Below are 18384 nucleotides of genomic sequence, written 5' to 3'. Positions count from 1 at the left end.
TACCGTGCATGCATTTATTTGCATATATCAGCAGCTAGCTTTAAGTCATCTCATCACTGGAAACTCATACACTCATTCATTCATCACTTAATGGACTGTTCCGGTCACCAGCAAACCCTAGAAATACAGCAGTGAACAAAACAAGATGCTTGCTCTCATGGAGCTAACATAAATATTCGCATAAGATAATTACACTATGATAAGTCTAAGTCCTATAAATGCTATAAGGTGGAAAGTACTTGCATTGGCCAATGCGCAGACTTTGGTATTTACTCTGCAACTAAGGCAGCTAGGTGGGGTGCTGAGGGGAAGGCAAGTGAAAGCCTTAAGGTGGGAAGGCTTGGTCTGCAGAAAGAACATCAAGGCAACTAGAGCATACTCAGTCAGGGGAGGAGTGGTCAGAGAAGAGGTTAGAGAGGTAGACAGAGGATGTAGACAGCCTGTTTGAGAAGCTAAATCATAAACTAGAACAGAGAAATGGAGGTAGAGCTCCGGGAGGATGTGGTGTCAAAGGAAAATTCTTGTTTTCCGAGATGGAAGACAGTCCATTGTGGAAACAGAGAGACGGAGGGTGAAAAGGAATAACAGAAGCCAAGGTGATGAGAAGGGGGAGAGGAAGGGGCCAGGAGAACAAGAGGAAGAGCTGGACTTGAGAGAGAAAAGGATTAATGGGAGGGCAGGTAAAGCTGTGGGTACAGGTACAAACAGACCGGCAGATATGGTGATGAAACCATTCATTCATTCATTTAGTAACTATTCACTGAGCACCACAATGTGCCAGGCACTGTCCTAGACACTGGGAATGTGGCAGGAAACAAAACACACAAAATGTCTTGTTTTTATGGAGCTTATTTTCCAGTGAGGGGCAACAAACAAATAACTATAATAAACTTGGATGTTAGGTAAGTGGTGTGGGAAAAACACTTTTTGGAGGCCTCGGCCTCCCAAAGTGCTGGCATTACAGGCATGAGCTACCATGCCTGGCAAGTCTCTCGTTATTCAAAGACAGTATGAGTGTCTATGCAGAAACTCCAAAGGCTCTACCAAGAAAAAAAAAAAAAAAAAAAAGCTAACAGAATGAATAAATTTAGCAAGGTTATAGGATTAACTGCAAAAGGGCAAAAGGAAACTTTCTAGAGAGATGGAAAATGATATCCTCATGGTAGTCATGGTTACATGATCATACACATTTGTCAAAATTCATCAAACTGGTGGATTTTATTATATATGAAATATACCTCAATAAAGCTGATTTTTAAAAGAAAAAGTAAAGATGTTTTCTTTCAAACGCTAACAAAGCCATCCTGAAATAATTGCCCAAGAATGTTTATAGCTTGTGAGTCACCTCAACAAGGGTGGAACAAGAGGAAAATTACAGTGAAATTATAACCCATTGATTCAGTTGGCGCCCTCACGAGCACCAGGAACTTTCCTTTCTGACTCACTTTCCTTGGTAGCTTCCACTGCCTTTATCCAGTAATAGTACTCAACCTGGGGTTTACAAGAGGAAAATTAATTAAAATGAATGTCTATTTGCTTTTCATGATCCAAATCCTTTTTTAAAAAAACATCCTTTTAAAACATTTTACAGTGAAAACTAGAGTTGTCAGGAGCACAAGATGATCATGTTTGCTGCTCATCGTTTTCTCTCCATGTAGGCAAAATTGCATCCAGAAGTTACATGGTGAGTGTGGAATCGGAGCAAAGGGAATTGATTAGTTGAGCAGTCCTATTAAATAAAATAAATCAGGAAAGAAGGGAATACGGTGGGAAATAAAAATTCCTATGCCCACCCTCTATACATTTGTCAACACCCATCAAAGTAAACATTTTCAACTGGTGGATTTTATTATATATAATACCAGTATGAAGTAACCAGCAGTGAAGGTTTCAAGTATACGTATGTAAAAAGTTGAACCATATGAAATTGCCATTCTCATAGGTTAGAAATTACTGCTTATCAGCAATTTCATAAGGCTCAACCAATACGTCCTGTTGTTGCATGTACTGCGATACTGTATATACTCACAGTTTTTTTGTTGGTTTGTTTTTGAGACAGGGTCTCACACTGTCACCCTGTCACCCAGGCTGGAGTGAAGTAGCATGAACATGGCTCACTGCAGCCTCAACATCCCCATGCTCAGGTGATCCTCCTGCCTCAGCCTTCCAAGTCGCTGGAACTATTATGCACCACCAATCCCGGCAGATTTTTTTGTAGAGATGAGGTTTTGCCCTGTTGCCCAGGCTGGCCTTCAACTCCTGAGCTCAGTCTTGCTGTGGAAGTTGGCACAAAATACTTCGCTTCTCTTAGACTCAGTTTTTCTCATCCAAAATGGAATGTAATCTCTTAGTTATGCCCAGAACATTTGGGAGGGTATATAGGCCCCCTGATAGCAGAGAAGTGTATTTATTAGCAGATCACACATGTGCAGAGAATGTGTAAATTCTACTGTGACTGAATTATATCCTGAGAAGTCTTGGACTAATTTGGTCTTTATGGAGTCCACTCAGATGAGCTCCCGATAGCTCTTGCCGTCTTCATTATCTCCACAGCTCCTGGTCATTTTCCTGTTTCTCTGTCCTCCCCAGGGATCCATGTTTCATCCAGGAGGGGCTGTGTACATTGGCAGAGAGAGAGACTTCTAAAGGAAACACAACCTTTCTGTTGGCTTATAACGTATTTTTAAAAACCTCTGTGTTCTGTGAAATCAGCCAACTAAGGAAGTGAAGGAGGTAAGAAGGGGGTGAAGAAGAAAAAAACCTATATTCTCTCACAGGTATTATCATGCTTATCATGTTGGAGTATTAAAAATAATATCAGTCAAGTGCATAGAATATTTAAAAAATGAAAAATGAGCCAGGAAAAAAGATTAACTTAATATTCACAAGTTCTCCTCTTCCTCCTGTGCATAAAGAGAAGCTTGTCTTTAGTCAGAGTCCCCAGCTTAAGTCAGGGGTAAGGGAGGAGGAGGAGAAATGAGAGACTGGAGGCCTCATTTTGGAAAGTGGGTTACTGAGGAAGAATCAACATTTTGTAGGGAGCAGAACCACCAAGGGCTGCATGTAAGAGTTTGGAAAAGTTCTGAGACAGTAAATGGGAGTTGGGCGCATCTGTCATACAGTGTAGCATGAAAAATGCAGGGAGGGAGGCAGAGATTGGGAAAGATGATTTTAAAGCATGTTCTTGTATGTAATGAGTATAATCCCCACTTTGCCATTTTTCAAGAGTCCAGAGACGATCCTATTTGATTTTCAACTACTTCCTAATGACACTTGCAAGGTGAGCCCAGAGGGGTCGCATTATCTATAAATACTTACTAAATAAAACTTATCTTCTCTGGAGCCCAGATCATCTTCCTTGAAGTTTCAGTACTGTAGTGCCAGTATTATGATATCCCACGCGGTAAACTTGGCCCTGTGTGTGTTTATCTCCCTTACGGGTTTATAAACAGGCTCCTTGACAATAGCGATTTTTTTGTTTTGTTTTGTTTTTTACAATAGGGGTTTTTCTTAATCATCTTTGTGCCCTACCCAGCTCCAGCTTCCAGCCACCCAGTTAGTGAAAACTATACAAACTACATGTTCAAAAATTAGTGTGAAATGAATGCATAGGTCATGAATGAATGGAATTGAAATTAAAGGGTGATTTCGTTAGCAGCGTCCATGACAGCACTGTCTTTCCCCGCTACCAGCTGATGGACTCCGTGAGGGACCAAGGCTCCTCGGTCTTCACTTTGTCCCCAGCACTTGCACTCCGCCAAGCACAAAATAAGCATTGGAAGAATCTTTGTGTCTCCCAGAATGAGTATTTCAGTGCTTTAAGAATAAAAGACAGGCCGGGAGCAGTGGCTCCCGCCTATAATCCCAGCACTTTGGGAGGTCGAGGCGGGCGGATCACTTGAGGTCAGGAGTTACAGACCAGCCTGGCCAACATGGTGAAACCCCGTCTCTATTAAAAACACAAAAAATTTAGCCCAGCATGGTGGCGGGCGCCTGTAATCTCAGCCACTCGAGGCAGGAGAATCACTTGAAGCAGGGAGGCAGAGGCTGCAGTGAGCTGAGATCTCGCCACTGCACTCCAGCCTGGGCGACAGAGCGAGACTCTGTCTCCAAAAAAAAAAAAAAAAAAAAGAATGGAAGAAAGCAAAACAATCCAAGGCCAAACGGAAGCGAGCTGCCTCGGTAGGGCTGCGGTGCAGAAGTGCAGCATCGCCTGCTCCTGGGTCCGTAATAAACAACCGGACTCCCGCAGGCCAACTGCTGTGAACGCCGGAGCCGCCGTGTCCGCCGCAAAGGCAGGGGGCGCTGTGGCCAAGCGCGCCGTCGGGTCCGCGCAGTGCCGCTCTCTGGGCGGAGTGGGGAGGCGGCAGGAGGACGTGCGGCGGGACCACTTCGGCAGCGTCTCCGGCCCGGTTTCCCTCCGCCTGCGACTGTGCGCTCGGCCCAGCACCATGGGGAAGAGGGACAATCGGGTGGTGAGTACTCGGCGGCGAATACAATGGAGCGACGCAGGGCCGGGCGGCGGGAGAGCGAGACCCCTCGCAGTTCCCGGCCGGGCCGGATAGCCAGCGGCAGCCCTCGGACTTGGGGCTTGGAGACCCGACACCATCTGCCGCATCCCAGATGCGCGTGCGCGGCGCACGAAGTTGGCGCTTTAGGGTTCCCAACACTCTCTCTTGCCCGCCCCTTTTTTCTTCCCTCACCCCGCCGCTCCCTCTGGCACTGCTTCTTTGCAGTTTTGCCTGCCGCACGCGGGCCAGCGATGCCCACTTAGAGCCGCGAGGGCTCGGGGAACTCCTCCCCGCCATGTAACTCCCAAGTGTTAGGCCCTTTGATACCCGCTCCCCCGTATCGGCCCCCACCAGGTCGCACTTTTCTTCTGCGCACCCAAGTGGGAGGGAGACACAGAGGCCACTACGTGGTCCCTGCCCGGGAGGGCCAGCAGCACGCCTGGTTTTATTGACAAGCGGGCTCGTTTGAAAATGGGATGGCAGTATTTGCCTTCGTATCTCCAGCGCCCTATACGACCTGGCACCTATAGAACCTGTGAGGGAATGAATGGCGTGAAAATAGTTGGCTTTGGAGTCTGGCAGAAAACTGGAATGTCAGTTTTGTTCCGTCTGAAGTTAGGTGACCTAGAGCAAGTTACTTTTCATCTCTGTGCCTTCGTTTGTAAAGGGGGATCATTATCTACAACCTTGCAGAATAATTGAAACCACAAAAGGCAAGATGTGTGAGCAAGTACTGGGCATGAAAATTATTACTCTAGTAAATGAGATAAAAGATGCATACATAACTTACAGCAGAAAGAGTAAGAAATAGTACTTGATAGATATTACAGATTCTAAAGGCATTTAAGAGAAAAAGTGCTTTTCAGAGGTGGAGATGTCTACGTCACTGGCGGGGAGGGCTGAAAGCTCAGGTTATTAATCAGATTGAATGGGATAGTAAACATAATGAAATACCAATAAGCTTGGGTTCCAGCCTGACAGTTTCTGGGCTTGTCTGTGACAAAGTTTTAGCCACTGAGTAGCAAAATGAGGAAAATTCACATAAAACGAATGTGCTACGTTTCGTGGACTCACTTCTTTATACAACAATTATTTGCAAGCTCTGTGTATCTCGCACTAAAGTAGACTTATGTTTATGAAATGACGACACTTCCTATCTGTAATAGCCCGTTGTTGCATGGCTTTTATAAAGAAAAACCTGAGACTGGGTAATTTATAAAGAAAAGGGTTTATTTGGCTCACAGTTCTGTGGGCTGTACAGGAAGCTTAGCAGCCTCTGCTTCTGGGGAGGCCTCCAGGAGCCGTTACTCATGGTGGAGGGCAAAGCATGAGCAGGTATCTTACATGGCAGGAGCAAAAAGAACCAAGAGAGGATCAGGGGAGAGGTGCTACACAGTTTTAAACAGCCAGCCATATCTCTTGAGGACTCATCACTATACAGTGTCGGGAGAGGGGGGCGCTAAGCCATTCATGAGAACTCCGCCCCCGTGATCCAGTCATCTCCCACCGGGACTCACCTCCGACCTTGGGTATTACAATCCATCATGAGATTTGGGCAGGGACACGGATCCAAACCATTTCACCACCTTAAAAACTTTGTAGTCTTTATAATGGAAAATGTATAGGAACTACTGTGGTAGTGAATCTTGATTACAAGATTGTGGAATGTTCTTTCTCCTGGCCGCAGATGAGGCTTTGTTGTGGTGTCTTGATTGTCATAGCACTGAAATGGTGTTATGCTGGAGCATCCTTAGGTGTTTGAGTATTTGGGCTCTTTTAATACCCTTGGACCTTGAATGTTCAGAGATCACCTGACCTTGGATACAGTTTCGTATACAGACCTAAAATGTTTCATACTACTGAAAAAACATTTCAGCTTAAACGTCCCTTTAAAGCATTTGAAAAACTTAGCAAATTAGCTTCATTTACTTAGAACACTTTGATAGCTCTGGGCTCTATTTAAGACTTTTGGTATGCTGACATGGCACAGAGTATTCTGGTAACATTTTGTATGCATTTCAAAGATTGAGATTAAGAACAAGAAATTAAGAGGTAGAAGACACAGATTGTCTAATTCAATCTCCTCATTGCATAGAGGAGGATAAGACTGTTTAAACTGGGACCAAAACTTTAGTTATCTGACACTCAGTTCTGTGTGTCATAACTCTTGATTTTCTTTTTAAGACTATCTTTTTAAAGCAGTTTTAGTTTTACCGCAAAACTGAGGGGAAGGTACAAAGAGCTCTCATTTACCTCCTGGCCCCACTCATGCATAACCTCCCCATTATGAACATCCTTCACCAGAGTGTACATTTGTTACAATTGATGAACCTACATTGACATGTTACTATCATCCAGTCAGTAGTTTACATTAGTGCTCACTCTTACTGTTCATTCTCTATGGGCCTCGACAAATGTACTTATTTATTTGTTTATTTTGAGACAGGATCTCACTCTGTAACCCAAGCTGGACTACAGTGTCGCCATCATGGCTCACTGCAGCTTCAACTTCCCAGGCTCAAGGGATCCTCTCACCTCAGCCTCCCCAGTAGCTGGGACCACAGGTGTGCGCCACCATACCTGGCTAATTTTTTGTGTTTTTTTTTGTAGAGATGGAGTTTCACCATATTGCCCAGGCTGGTCTCGAATTCCTGGCCTCAAGCAATCCTCCCACCTCGGCCTCCAAAAGTGCTTGGATTACAGGAGTGCCACCACATGCAACCAACAAATTTTTTATGATATGTGTTCACCAATATAGTATAAAGAGTAAAAATCCTCTGTTTGGCCTAATCATTCCTCTGCCACCCCTGCCCCCAAGTAGGTAACCACTGATCTTTTTACTGACTCCATGGTTTTGCCATAACACTTGATTTTGAGTAGCAGAATGAATATTTGCCTCTGAAAATATTGGCATTTTTTGAGATTGTCTCAGGAACAATTCCTGTTCTTTCTTACATTGATGATACAGTCATAGTTTTACAGATGATAGGATTGCTTTCCAAAAAAAAAAAAAAAAAAAAAATGAAATTTCAGATTGAACAATTTTTTAAATTTTATTTTTAGAGCAGTTTTAGGTTCACAGCAAAATCGAACAGAAAGTACAGAGGGTTCCCATATACCTCCACACTTGTGCAGTTCTCCCATTATCAACATCCGCCAACACCAGGGGGGTGGTACATTTGTTACATTTGATGAACCTACATTGACACATCATCATCATCCGGAGTCAGTAGTTTATATTAGGGTTCACTCTTGGTGTACATTTTTGACAATTTTAACTGTTAATTCAGGACTCATAAAGGGCTCTTAAGTTCATGATGGCCACCCTTTGTGCCTGTTGTTTTCTGGAATTTGTCTTCATGTTCTTTTCTGCTACTTTGGGCCCTCTAAAATAGATACATCCTCTAGATAAAAATATGTAATCAAATGAACAAATGAAATTCTGCACATTGTGTCTTTAGCCAGTTTTGCTGCATTGCTCTTTTTGTAACTGCCCACATACATATCCCCTTGAGCCCAATTTGACTGTCATGAGTTTCAAAAATAAATAATTTTCTGTTACCTAAACTCATGCAGCACTTTGAAGCCACAGACAATTCTAGTTGCATATGGATATGAATGCTTGATTTACAAGGTCACAGTACGTAAAATGATTAAGGCATAGTGAAATGTTTCAAGAAATTGCACGATCTCTATAGTTTAGTGAATGCTTAACCATACCACCCACTTAATGTTAGGAGCATTACTTTTCACACTGATACAAAAATGAAAAGCTTTTTTTTTTTTTTTTTTTTTTTTTTTTGAGACTGAGTTTCGCTCTTGTTACCCAGGCTGGAGTGCAATGGCGTGATCTCGGCTCACCGCAACCTCCACCTCCTGGGTTCAGGCAATTCTCCTGCCTCAGCCTCCTGAGTAGCTGGGATTACAGGCACGCACTGCCATGCCCAGCTAATTTTTTTTTGTATTTTTAGTAGAAATGGGGTTTCACCATGTTGACCAGGATGGTCTCGATCTCTTGACCGTGTGATCCACGCGCCTCGGCCTCCCAAAGTACTGGGATTACAGGCTTGAGCCACCGTGCGCAGCCTGAAAAGTCATACCTTTGTAAAAATAGTTACTTTTCTTGTTTTAAAAGCTTTTTAATGTGCATAGTTTTAAAGAAAAGTGTTGTTGTTTAATGAGTAAGAGCAGACTATCAAGTGTTTCGCATGGAGCCTAGAACATAAGATGCACTTTAAAAATATTGCTATTATAATTGAAATAAATAATGGAGCTATTTGGAGTGTACTTAAGCAGACTGAGATAGTGTTTGTGGTCAAAAGTTTAAAGTAAGCCTTATTCAGCAGTAGCTCATATAATTGCACTTGTAGTCCTAACATGTGAATATACTACTTTACTATTATTTTCTTCTGAAAAGTAGGAATAGGTTGATATGTACTTTAAGAAAGCAGTTTAAGCCGGGCGCGGTGGCTCAAGCCTGTAATCCCAGCACTTTGGGAGGCTGAGGCGGGTGGATCACGAGGTCGAGAGATCGAGACCATCCTGGTCAACATGGTGAAACCCCGTCTCTACTAAAAATACAAAAAATTAGCTGGGCATAGTGGCGCCTGCCTGTAATCCCAGCTACTCAGGAGGCTGAGGCAGGAGAATTGCCTGAACCCAGGAGGCGGAGGTTGTGGTGAGCCGAGATCGCGCCATTGCACTCCAGCCTGGGTAACAAGAGTGAAACTCCGTCTCAAAAAAAAAAAAAAAAAAAAAAAGAAAGCAGTTTACACACAGTAAGACAGTAAAAATATGTACTTTAAAGATACATGCTAGAAAACTTGAAGACTGTAAAACATGGTAAATGTTATGTATTTTTTTCATTAGAATGAAAAATTTGCTACTGCATCTGTGAATTTTTACATAAGGACAAGTTCAGCTCTCTGAGTTGGAATTGCAGTATTGTGGTTGGATTTTTGTCATTTTGTTTACCTTTATGATTACTGTAATAATGTTTGTGCATAGTTACATTTTTTGTTTTCTTTTGTAAAGGTAGTCATTATTTAAATTTTTTCTCCAGTGTGTGAATGAATATGGATGTTTCGCTTTATATTTTGCCACATGCAGCCTGATTTTTAAATTTTTAGTTATTTGTTAAAATAATTCTTTCATTTTGGCAACTTGCCTTTGCTTTTCACTTGAGAAATGTTAAACATCTTTCTTATCAGGAACTATGAATCTACTTCATTCATTTTAGTAACTACATAATATTTCATAGGTGGTATAATTTAATATATTTAATGAATCCCAGTTTGATAGCTATTTGGGTGTTTTCAGTGTTTGCTGTTTTAGTAATTTAGACCTGAATATCCTTGATATGTATATATTTGCACTCTTTGGAAATAAACAATTTTTACTATTCTAACCTAAAATATTTTGTCATTGGGTACTGCCAAAATTACAACATGATACCAAGGTAATTAGAATATGATGAATATTGTTTTAAAAAAACCTGAGACCAGTTAAATTTAACAAAGGTTATTTGGCAAGAAAAAGATTATAGAAGTGGAGGAAGATGTTCTACTTCCTGGTGAGCTCTAAGTGCAACAGGAAATGACTTACAGAGATTACCTGATTGGTGCAGTTCTGAGTTTGTCTTATTTGGGCATAATTTGGCAGCCTTCTGTTTGGGGTTGGTTGAGGGTTGGGCTACTGTGATTGGCTGAGACTCAGTTGATTGGTTAAGAGGGTATACTGTTAGATTAGATTAGAACTTACTTGCACATCAAGCCAGGTTGCAGCTCACCATATACAGAGGCAGCTTTGAGCCTATTCCCACCACCCAGTAGAGAGAAGATCTTGCTGTTACCCAGGTTGGTCTCTCCTGAGCTCAAGCTTCTCCCACTTCACCCTCCCAAAGTTCTAGATTATAGGTGTGAGCCAGTGCGCCTGGCCTTTTGGGCCAAATTTTATTACCCAAGTAGGAGAAAGCTTTGAGCCAAACTTAACTGTAAACAGTACAAATAATACTCTGTTTTACAAACGGTGAGCTAAGCTGCGCATGGTACTTGCCTTCATTGTCTGCATTTCTGCTCTCATTGTTTGTCATACTTCCACACCAACTAATCGAAATGCTTAGTAGAATCAATTGAATGAAATATTTGAGGGTATAAAAGTTTATACGAAAAATATAACAATATGCCTCTGTCTTTAACATTGTGTTTGATATCCACATCTTGCCCTGGTTCTATAAACCCTCCTGACTTTAGGGGTTCTAGCTTTGTTCCTGCATGTAGAAAAGTATGTCAAAGATTTGTTTTTTTCATTCCAAGTAATTAGGCTGTGTCCATTGAGTGGAATACTTCTCAGTATCTGTTGTTTATGCTGGTTTTATATTGTTTACTCTGCTAGAAAAATCTGGAAGTATACAACTTTTATCTGTTATAAAGGGAGAAATTATGGTGATTTCCAAAGATTATGTTAAATAAAATGCAACAAATACGTTGTTCCTTTTACTTATTTTGAATTATGACAAGGCATAAGGCCTTAAAACAAACCTTGAGGGTAGTCATATTCAATCAAAATTATTTTTCTTTAAAAAGTAGAAGAGTTGCCGGGCGCGGTGGCTCAAGCCTGTAATCCCAGCACTTTGGGAGGCCGAGGCGGGTGGATCACAAGGTCGAGAGATCGAGACCAACCTGGTCAACATGGTGAAACCCCATCTCTACTAAAAATACAAAAAAATTAGCTGGGCATGGTGGTGCGTGCCTGTAATCCCAGCTACTCAGGAGGATGAGGCAGGAGAATTGCCTGAACCCAGGAGGTGGAGGTTGCGGTGAGCCGAGATCGCGCCATTGCACTCCAGCCTGGGTAACAAGAGCGAAACTCCGTCTAAAAAAAACAAAAAAAAAAAAGTAGAAGAGTTGGCCAGGTACGATGGCTCATGCCTGTAATCCCAGCACTTTGGGAGGCTGAGGCGGGCGGGTCACCTGAGGTCGGGAGTTCAAGACCAGCCTGAGGAACATGGAGAAACCCTGTTTCTACTAAAAATACAGTATTAGCCGGGTGTGGTGGCGCATGCCTGTAATTCCAGCTACTCAGGAGGCTAAGGCAGGAGAATCCCTTGAACCCAGAAGCCAGAGGTTGCAGTGAGCCGAGATTGCGCCATTGCACTCCAGCCTGGGCAACAAAAGCGAAACTCCATCTCAAAAAAAGAAAGAAAGTAGAAGAGTTTCATAAATGTCGGTTGAATGAGACTGGACACGGTGGCTCACGGCTGTAGTCCTAGCTACTCCGGAGGCCGAGGTAGGGAGATTGTTTGAAGCTGCAGTGAGCTATGATCACACCAATGCACTCCTCCAGCCTGGGCAAAAGAGCTAGACCCTGTCTTTCTTTTTTTTTTTTTTTTTTTTGAGACATAATTGTTCTTTCGCCCAGGCAGCAGTGAAGTGGCTCAGTCTTGACTCACTGCAACCTCCACCCACTGGGTTCAAGCAATTCTCCTGCCTCAGCCTCCCAAGTAGCTGAGATTATAGGTGCCCACCACCACACTCGGCTAATTTTTGTATTTTTATTTATTTATTTATTTTGAGGCGGGAGTTTCGCTCTTGTTACCCAGGCTGGAGTGCAATGGCGCGATCTCGACTCACCGCAACCTCCGCCTCCTGGGTTCAGGCAATTCTCCTGCCTCAGCTTCCTGAGTAGCTGGGATTACAGGCATGTACCACCATGCCCAGCTAATTTTTTGTATTTTTAGTAGAGACGGGGTTTCACCATGTTGACCAGGATGGTCTCTATCTCTTGACCTTGTGATCCGCCCGCCTCGGCCTCCCAAAGTGCTGGGATTACAGGCTTGAGCCACCGCGCCCGACCAATTTTTGTATTTTTAATAGAGACAGAGTTTCACCATGTTGGCCAGGCTGGTCTTGAATTCCTGACCTCAGGTGATCCACCCGCCTTGGCCTCCCAAAGTGCTAGGATTATAGGTGTGAGCCACTGCGCCTGGCTGACCCTGTCTTTGAAAAGATAATAGTAATAAATAAAATTTTTATTGACTTAAATTTGGAAAAATAAATATAAGAAGAGACTCAGTTAAAGACCAGACTTTATATAAGTAGCAATGTGAATTTTAGTAAGACATCATCTCTTTGCTAGACACTGCCATTAACAAAGAAACCTTTTGCTTTGTTTTGCCTTAATGTTTTTGAAAAAAAATCTCTAAAATATTTTTCTGCTATAGTTAGTGTAGTAGACAGCATGATTTAAATTTTTGCAGATGTTTTAATTGTGCTAAAATATATATAACAAAATTTACCATTTAACTTTTTCTAAATATATAGTTTAGTGACCTTAAGCGCATTTATAGTGTTGTACAACCATCACCACTATCCATTTTCATCATCCCAAACAAGAACCTCTGTAACCATTAAACAATAAACTCCTAAACTTCTCTTCTTTCCAGACTTGGTAATCTCCACTCTATTTTCTTTTCTAAGTATCTCATATAAATGGAATAATATATTTGTTCCTTTGTGTTTTTCTTATTTTATTTCACTTAACATATTTTCAAGGCTCATCCAGGTTGTATATAGTATGTATCAGAATTACATTCTTTTTTAAGGCCGAATAATATTCCATTGTATGTATATACTACAGTTTTGTTTATCCATTTATCCGTAGATGGACATTTGCATTATTTCCATGTTTCAGCTTTTGTGAACCCTGCAGTTGTGAACATTTGTGTACAAGTATCTGTTTAGTCCCTTCTTTGAATTCTTTTGGGTATATACCTAGAAGTGTTAATATAAGTTCATGTGGTAGTGCTATGTTTAACTTTTAGAGGAACCACTAAACTGTTTTTCACAGTGGCCACACCATTTTACATACCCACCAGCAATGTGAAAGGGTTGCAGTTTCTCCACATCCTTGCTAACCCTTGCAATTTTCTGTTTGATAATAGCCATCCTAATGGGTATAGAATGGCACCTCTTTGTGGTTTCGATTTGCATTTCCCTAATGACTAGTGATATTGAACATACTTTGTATTGGCCATTTACTGTATCCCTTCTTTTTTTTTTTTTTTTTTTTTTTTTTTGAGACGGAGTTTCACTCTTGTTACCCAGGCTGGAGTGCAATGGCGCGATCTTGGCTCACCGCAACCTCCGCCTCCTGGGTTCAGGCAATTCTCCTGCCTCAGCCTGCTGAGTAGCTGGGATTACAGGCACACGCCACCATGCCCAGCTGATTTTTTTGTATTTTTGGTAGAGACGGGGTTTCACCATGTTGACCAGGATGGTCTCGATCTCTTGACCTCGTGATCCACCCGCCTCGGCCTCCCAAAGTGCTGGGATTACAGGCTTGAGCCACCGCGCCCGGCCTACTGTATCCCTTCTTAAGAGAAATATCTGTTCAAGTCTTTTGCCCATTTTTGAATTACTTGGGGGTTTTGTTGTTATAGGAGCTCATTTTACGTTCTGGATATTAACCTCTTATTAGATTTATGATTTACAAATATTTGCTTCTCTCATTCTGTGAATCGTCTTTTCACTCTTTTTTTTTTTTTTTTTTTTTTTTTTTTTTGAGACGGAGTTTCACTCTTGTTACCCAGGCTGGAGTGCAATGGTGCGATCTCGGCTCACCGCAACCTCCGCCTCCTGGGTTCAAGCAATTCTCCTGCCTCAGCCTCCTGAGTAGCTGGGATTACAGGCACGTGCCACCATGCCCAGCTAATGTTTTGTATTTTTAGTAGAGATAGGGTTTCACCATGTTGACCAGGATGGTCTCGCTCTCTTCACCTTGTGATCCACCTGCCTCTGGCTCCCAAAGTGCTAGGATTACAGGCTCGAGCCACTGCGCCCGGCCCTTTTCACTCTTAATAGTGTCCTTTGATGCACAAACATTTTACATTTTGGTGTTCTGTTTATTTTTTTTGTTGCCTGTATGTAACTTTTGATGTTATCTGTTTATGAATAAAATTGTCATCAATATGACATAGTATTTCCTGGGAAGCAAGATGTCGTTGAATAAACAATGAATTTAGAGTTAGATCTTATTTAACTTCTTTGGAATTGAGTTTCTTTTTAAATTTATTTATTTATTTATTTATTTATTTATTTATAAGAGGGAGTCTTGCTCTGTCGCCCAGGCTGGAGTGCAGTGGCGCGATCTCGGTTCACTACAACCTCCGCCTCCTGGGTTCAAGCGATTCTCCTGCCTCAGCCTCCCAAGTAGCTAGGATTACAGGCGTGTGCCACATGCCCAACTAATTTTTGTATTTTTAGTAAAGATGGGGTTTCACCGTGTTGGCCAGGCTGATCTTGAACTCCTGACCTCAGGTGATCCACCTGCCTCGGCCTCCCAAAGTGCCGGGATTACAGGCATGAGCCACTGCACTCAGCCTGGAAAAAGTTTCCTAATTTTCCAGTGAACATATTGATACCACCCTCACAGAGTTACTGGGCCTTAGGAGAGAGAGCTACATTAGTAGGTCAGAGTTATCTATTATTTCCTCAAATTTCTTGTAAAACACACACACACATTTTCTCTGCAACAGTGATATTATCTCCTAAACTTTCAAGACTTAAAAGAGGATTAAGTTTTTTTAGAATGAAAAGTTAATTAGTCAGATTGCATGTACTTAGCTGGTTATATTATTTATTTATAGTAAAGATTACTTGATGAATAAGTGAGTTTTTTGCATGTTTAATGATTGCTTTAATGAAATTAATTTTTGTTCTTTCCCAAAGGCCTATATGAACCCAATAGCAATGGCAAGATCAAGGGGTCCAATCCAGTCTTCAGGGCCAACAATACAGGATTATCTGAACCGACCAAGGCCTACATGGTATTTGTGAAACACTTTACCTATTTATAAGCTTTTTATCAACTTTTTAAAGCTTGTTCTTAAGACTTTAATTCATTTTATTGATTGTCAAGCAATTACCAGATAAGTGATTTTTTTTTTTAGTAACATTTGTTATGTGCTCTCTTTTGAATGTATGAAACACATGTGCAATTATACAGCAAACATTTGAGAACCCACTACCCAATTTAGCTAAAGCACTGCCAGGTAAATTTTTCATCCCAGTCTCTTCTCTGTCCTGTAAAAGACCTTAACGTTGCAGTGGTCAGAGCTGTTTAGTGAGTTTAAATAGTCTTGTCCTTTACTGAGGTGTAAGTAAGTATCAGGAAGAGTAATGTTCAGCTTTGTTTCTAGTTTTGTCTGCCAGCTTTTCAATGAGTTAGAAAAACTTAACTGATTTTTGTAAATAAAGCATTAGAGTATGGGCTGTATTATTCTTTAGTATGTCTTTCTTGTTATTAATACCATACTCCTGAGACAACATATGACACATGCTTCAGAGCTGTTAACTTCAGAATCCCAAGTGCCCCTGAAAACTGGGCAAAAAGTATGCTTATATATAATAGGGAATCATTCCTTTGAGTTAAATAGGAAGTAAGGTTTGTTTAGCAGTGTGCATGAGTGCCATTGTTAACCATTGCAGCATACTGGAAAATACATTATCCCAAAACAAAGTATGTTTTAATGGGGAGAGGGAATGAACTTTAAAGGGGAAATGTCCAAGTAAATATATTACATGTATAGCAGAGATCTTCAAGACATCCCTCAGTTTGAGTAACTCGTAGAGACTCACAGGAGTTTCAGCAGATAGTCGTACTCATGGTAAGATTTATTACAGGAAAGACTACCAAGCACATTCAGCAAAAGGAAAAGGCACTTGGAGCGAAATTTGGATAAGACCCGGAGAAGATTTTAAAAGGTCCTCTCCTAGTGGGATCACATGAGCGGCACTTAATTCCCTTAGTAAGGAGTTGTGGTAATACATTAAGATATTGCCAACCAACGGAAGCTCGTTAGAGACTCAGTGCCCAGGGTTTTTATTGAGGCTGGTCAGCCTCTACCTGGAACCAAAATTCCAGATTCCAGGGCTGGGTGTGGTTGCTCAGGCCTGTAGTTTCAGTACTTTGGGAGGCCAACGCAGGAGGATCACTTGAGGCCAGGAGTTTGAGATGAGCCTAGCCAACATAGCAAGATGCTGTCTCTACAAGAAATATATGTGTATATATATATATATTTTTTTTTTTAAATTAGCTGGATGTAGTAGTACATGCCTGTAGTCTTAGCTACTTGGGAGACTGAGGCAGGAGAATTGCTGGAGGCCAGAAGTTGAAGATTACAGTGAACTATGATTGCACCACTGCATTCTAGCTTAGGTGACAGAGCAAATGAAAGCTCTTGTCAATCAAGAGATCAGGCCTTGTCTCTTTTAAAAAAACAGAAAAAATCCAGATTCTCAGAAAGAAAACAGGTTTTTAGCCTCAACGATATTGTTTGTACAGTTTAGGCAAAATGATCTGCTCTTATCAGAGAATAGTAGGAATCCTCCAAATTCAAGTTCCCAGATGCCCACCTAGGGCCAGTCTTTTAAGTTCGTCTTTCCAAGAATAAGCAGTCCAGCAAGCTGTAATAACTCTTCTCTGAGCAGCATGTCAGATACCTTATTAAATGCGTCATATATAGAATATAGTCGTTCAGTCAGAGAGATTTTAGGGCATCCTAACACTGAAAACTACCAGGTTTATGACCTTAGGTGGATTTCTTACCTTATCCAAGCTTCGGTTTCTTTATCTGTAAAATGGGGATCCGTATCTTTTCTCACAGGGTTATTGTGAGAATGAAATGAAAATATGTTTTAAATAGTGCCTGTTGTAAGTGCTTAGATGTTGGTGTATTAGCTCTTATAATCCTTATTCAAAAAAGGAGTGATCGATGTTATCTGATAGGCTTTAATATGGTAATTTATTTTCTTAGATGTGAACAAAGAAATTTGAAATGTACCAACATTGAATAGTGGTCTATTAGGATATTTAGAAGAGTTTATGAAATTTTGTTGTCTTATTTGTAAGCATTTATCTAATTTGAGTTGCTTGAAATTTTATTCGTACATTCTGTTTTTTAAGGGAAGAAGTAAAAGAGCAACTAGAAAAGAAAAAGAAAGGCTCCAAGGCTTTGGCTGAATTTGAAGAAAAAATGAATGAGGTTTGTAAAAAGTATCTGTTAAAAAAAACAGAGTAATTTGGCCAGTTGAGGCTCACACCTATGATTCCAGCACTTTGGGAAGCTGAGACAGGAGGCCAGGAGTTGAATACCAGCCTGGGCAGCAAAATAAGACCCCTGACACCCTCCCTTATCTCTATTAAAAATAAAAGAATGCCCTTAGTATTTGGGCATAGCTTTCTGAGTTAAAGAGGTACTGTATTTTAGAAGTGTTATGTCATAGGGAATACAAGTTTGTATTTATGTGCATGCTTTAAAAAATAGAGAATAACCATATTGTAATATAAGTTGTTTAAGACTTAGATTACTTGTATTCCAAGTTAGGGTTGAGCAGTGCTCCCACTTCAGCCTCCTGAGTAGCTGGGACCACAGGTGCAGGCCACTACGCCCAGCTAATTTTTTTTTTTTTTTTTTTAGTAGAGACAAAGTCTCTCTGTTGTTGCCCAGGCTGGTCTCCAACTCCTGAGCCCAAGCAATCCTTCCACCTTAGCCTCCCAAAGTCCTAGGATTATGGTGTGAGCCACTGTACCCAGCCTGTTTGCTTGTTTTGATTACAAACATGTATATAACCTATCAATCACAATATCAATTAATTCAACTTTTACAGACTAGGAGAGACCTCAGCTTCAGTAATAATACCTGCTCCTCAATAATACAGAACCGCCATCCCTGCTCCTCTCTGAATAATACCTGTTTCTCTTTGAAAAGAGCTAGTAGAGGGTCCTTTGGTGATAAGGGTCGAAGATTGGCACCTGTGTTTCTTTTGACTTTAATTAGAAGCTGAGATAGGTGAGAGGTATTAGAGGATGAAGG

General features: G+C 41.3%; 1 protein-coding gene across 1 annotated transcript in view; it reads left to right on the top strand.

Moving 5' to 3' along the window:
• Window positions 1-4339: 4339 nt before the first annotated feature.
• The window catches only part of FAM133B (family with sequence similarity 133 member B), a 32911-nt gene continuing 18866 nt past the window's right edge, over window positions 4340-18384 (top strand). Inside the window, exons 1-3 of the mRNA XM_039473007.2 lie at window positions 4340-4475; window positions 15239-15336; window positions 17475-17553. Coding sequence (XP_039328941.1) covers window positions 4452-4475; window positions 15239-15336; window positions 17475-17553 — 201 coding nt within the window. The 5' untranslated portion in view covers window positions 4340-4451. The remainder of the gene's footprint in view (window positions 4476-15238; window positions 15337-17474; window positions 17554-18384) is intronic.

The sequence above is a fragment of the Saimiri boliviensis genome, chromosome 10, assembly GCF_048565385.1.
Source record: "Saimiri boliviensis isolate mSaiBol1 chromosome 10, mSaiBol1.pri, whole genome shotgun sequence".
Lineage (NCBI taxonomy): Eukaryota > Metazoa > Chordata > Mammalia > Primates > Cebidae > Saimiri > Saimiri boliviensis.
Note: the sequence above shows the minus strand (reverse complement) of the source record. Positions and strands in the feature narration are given on the sequence as shown.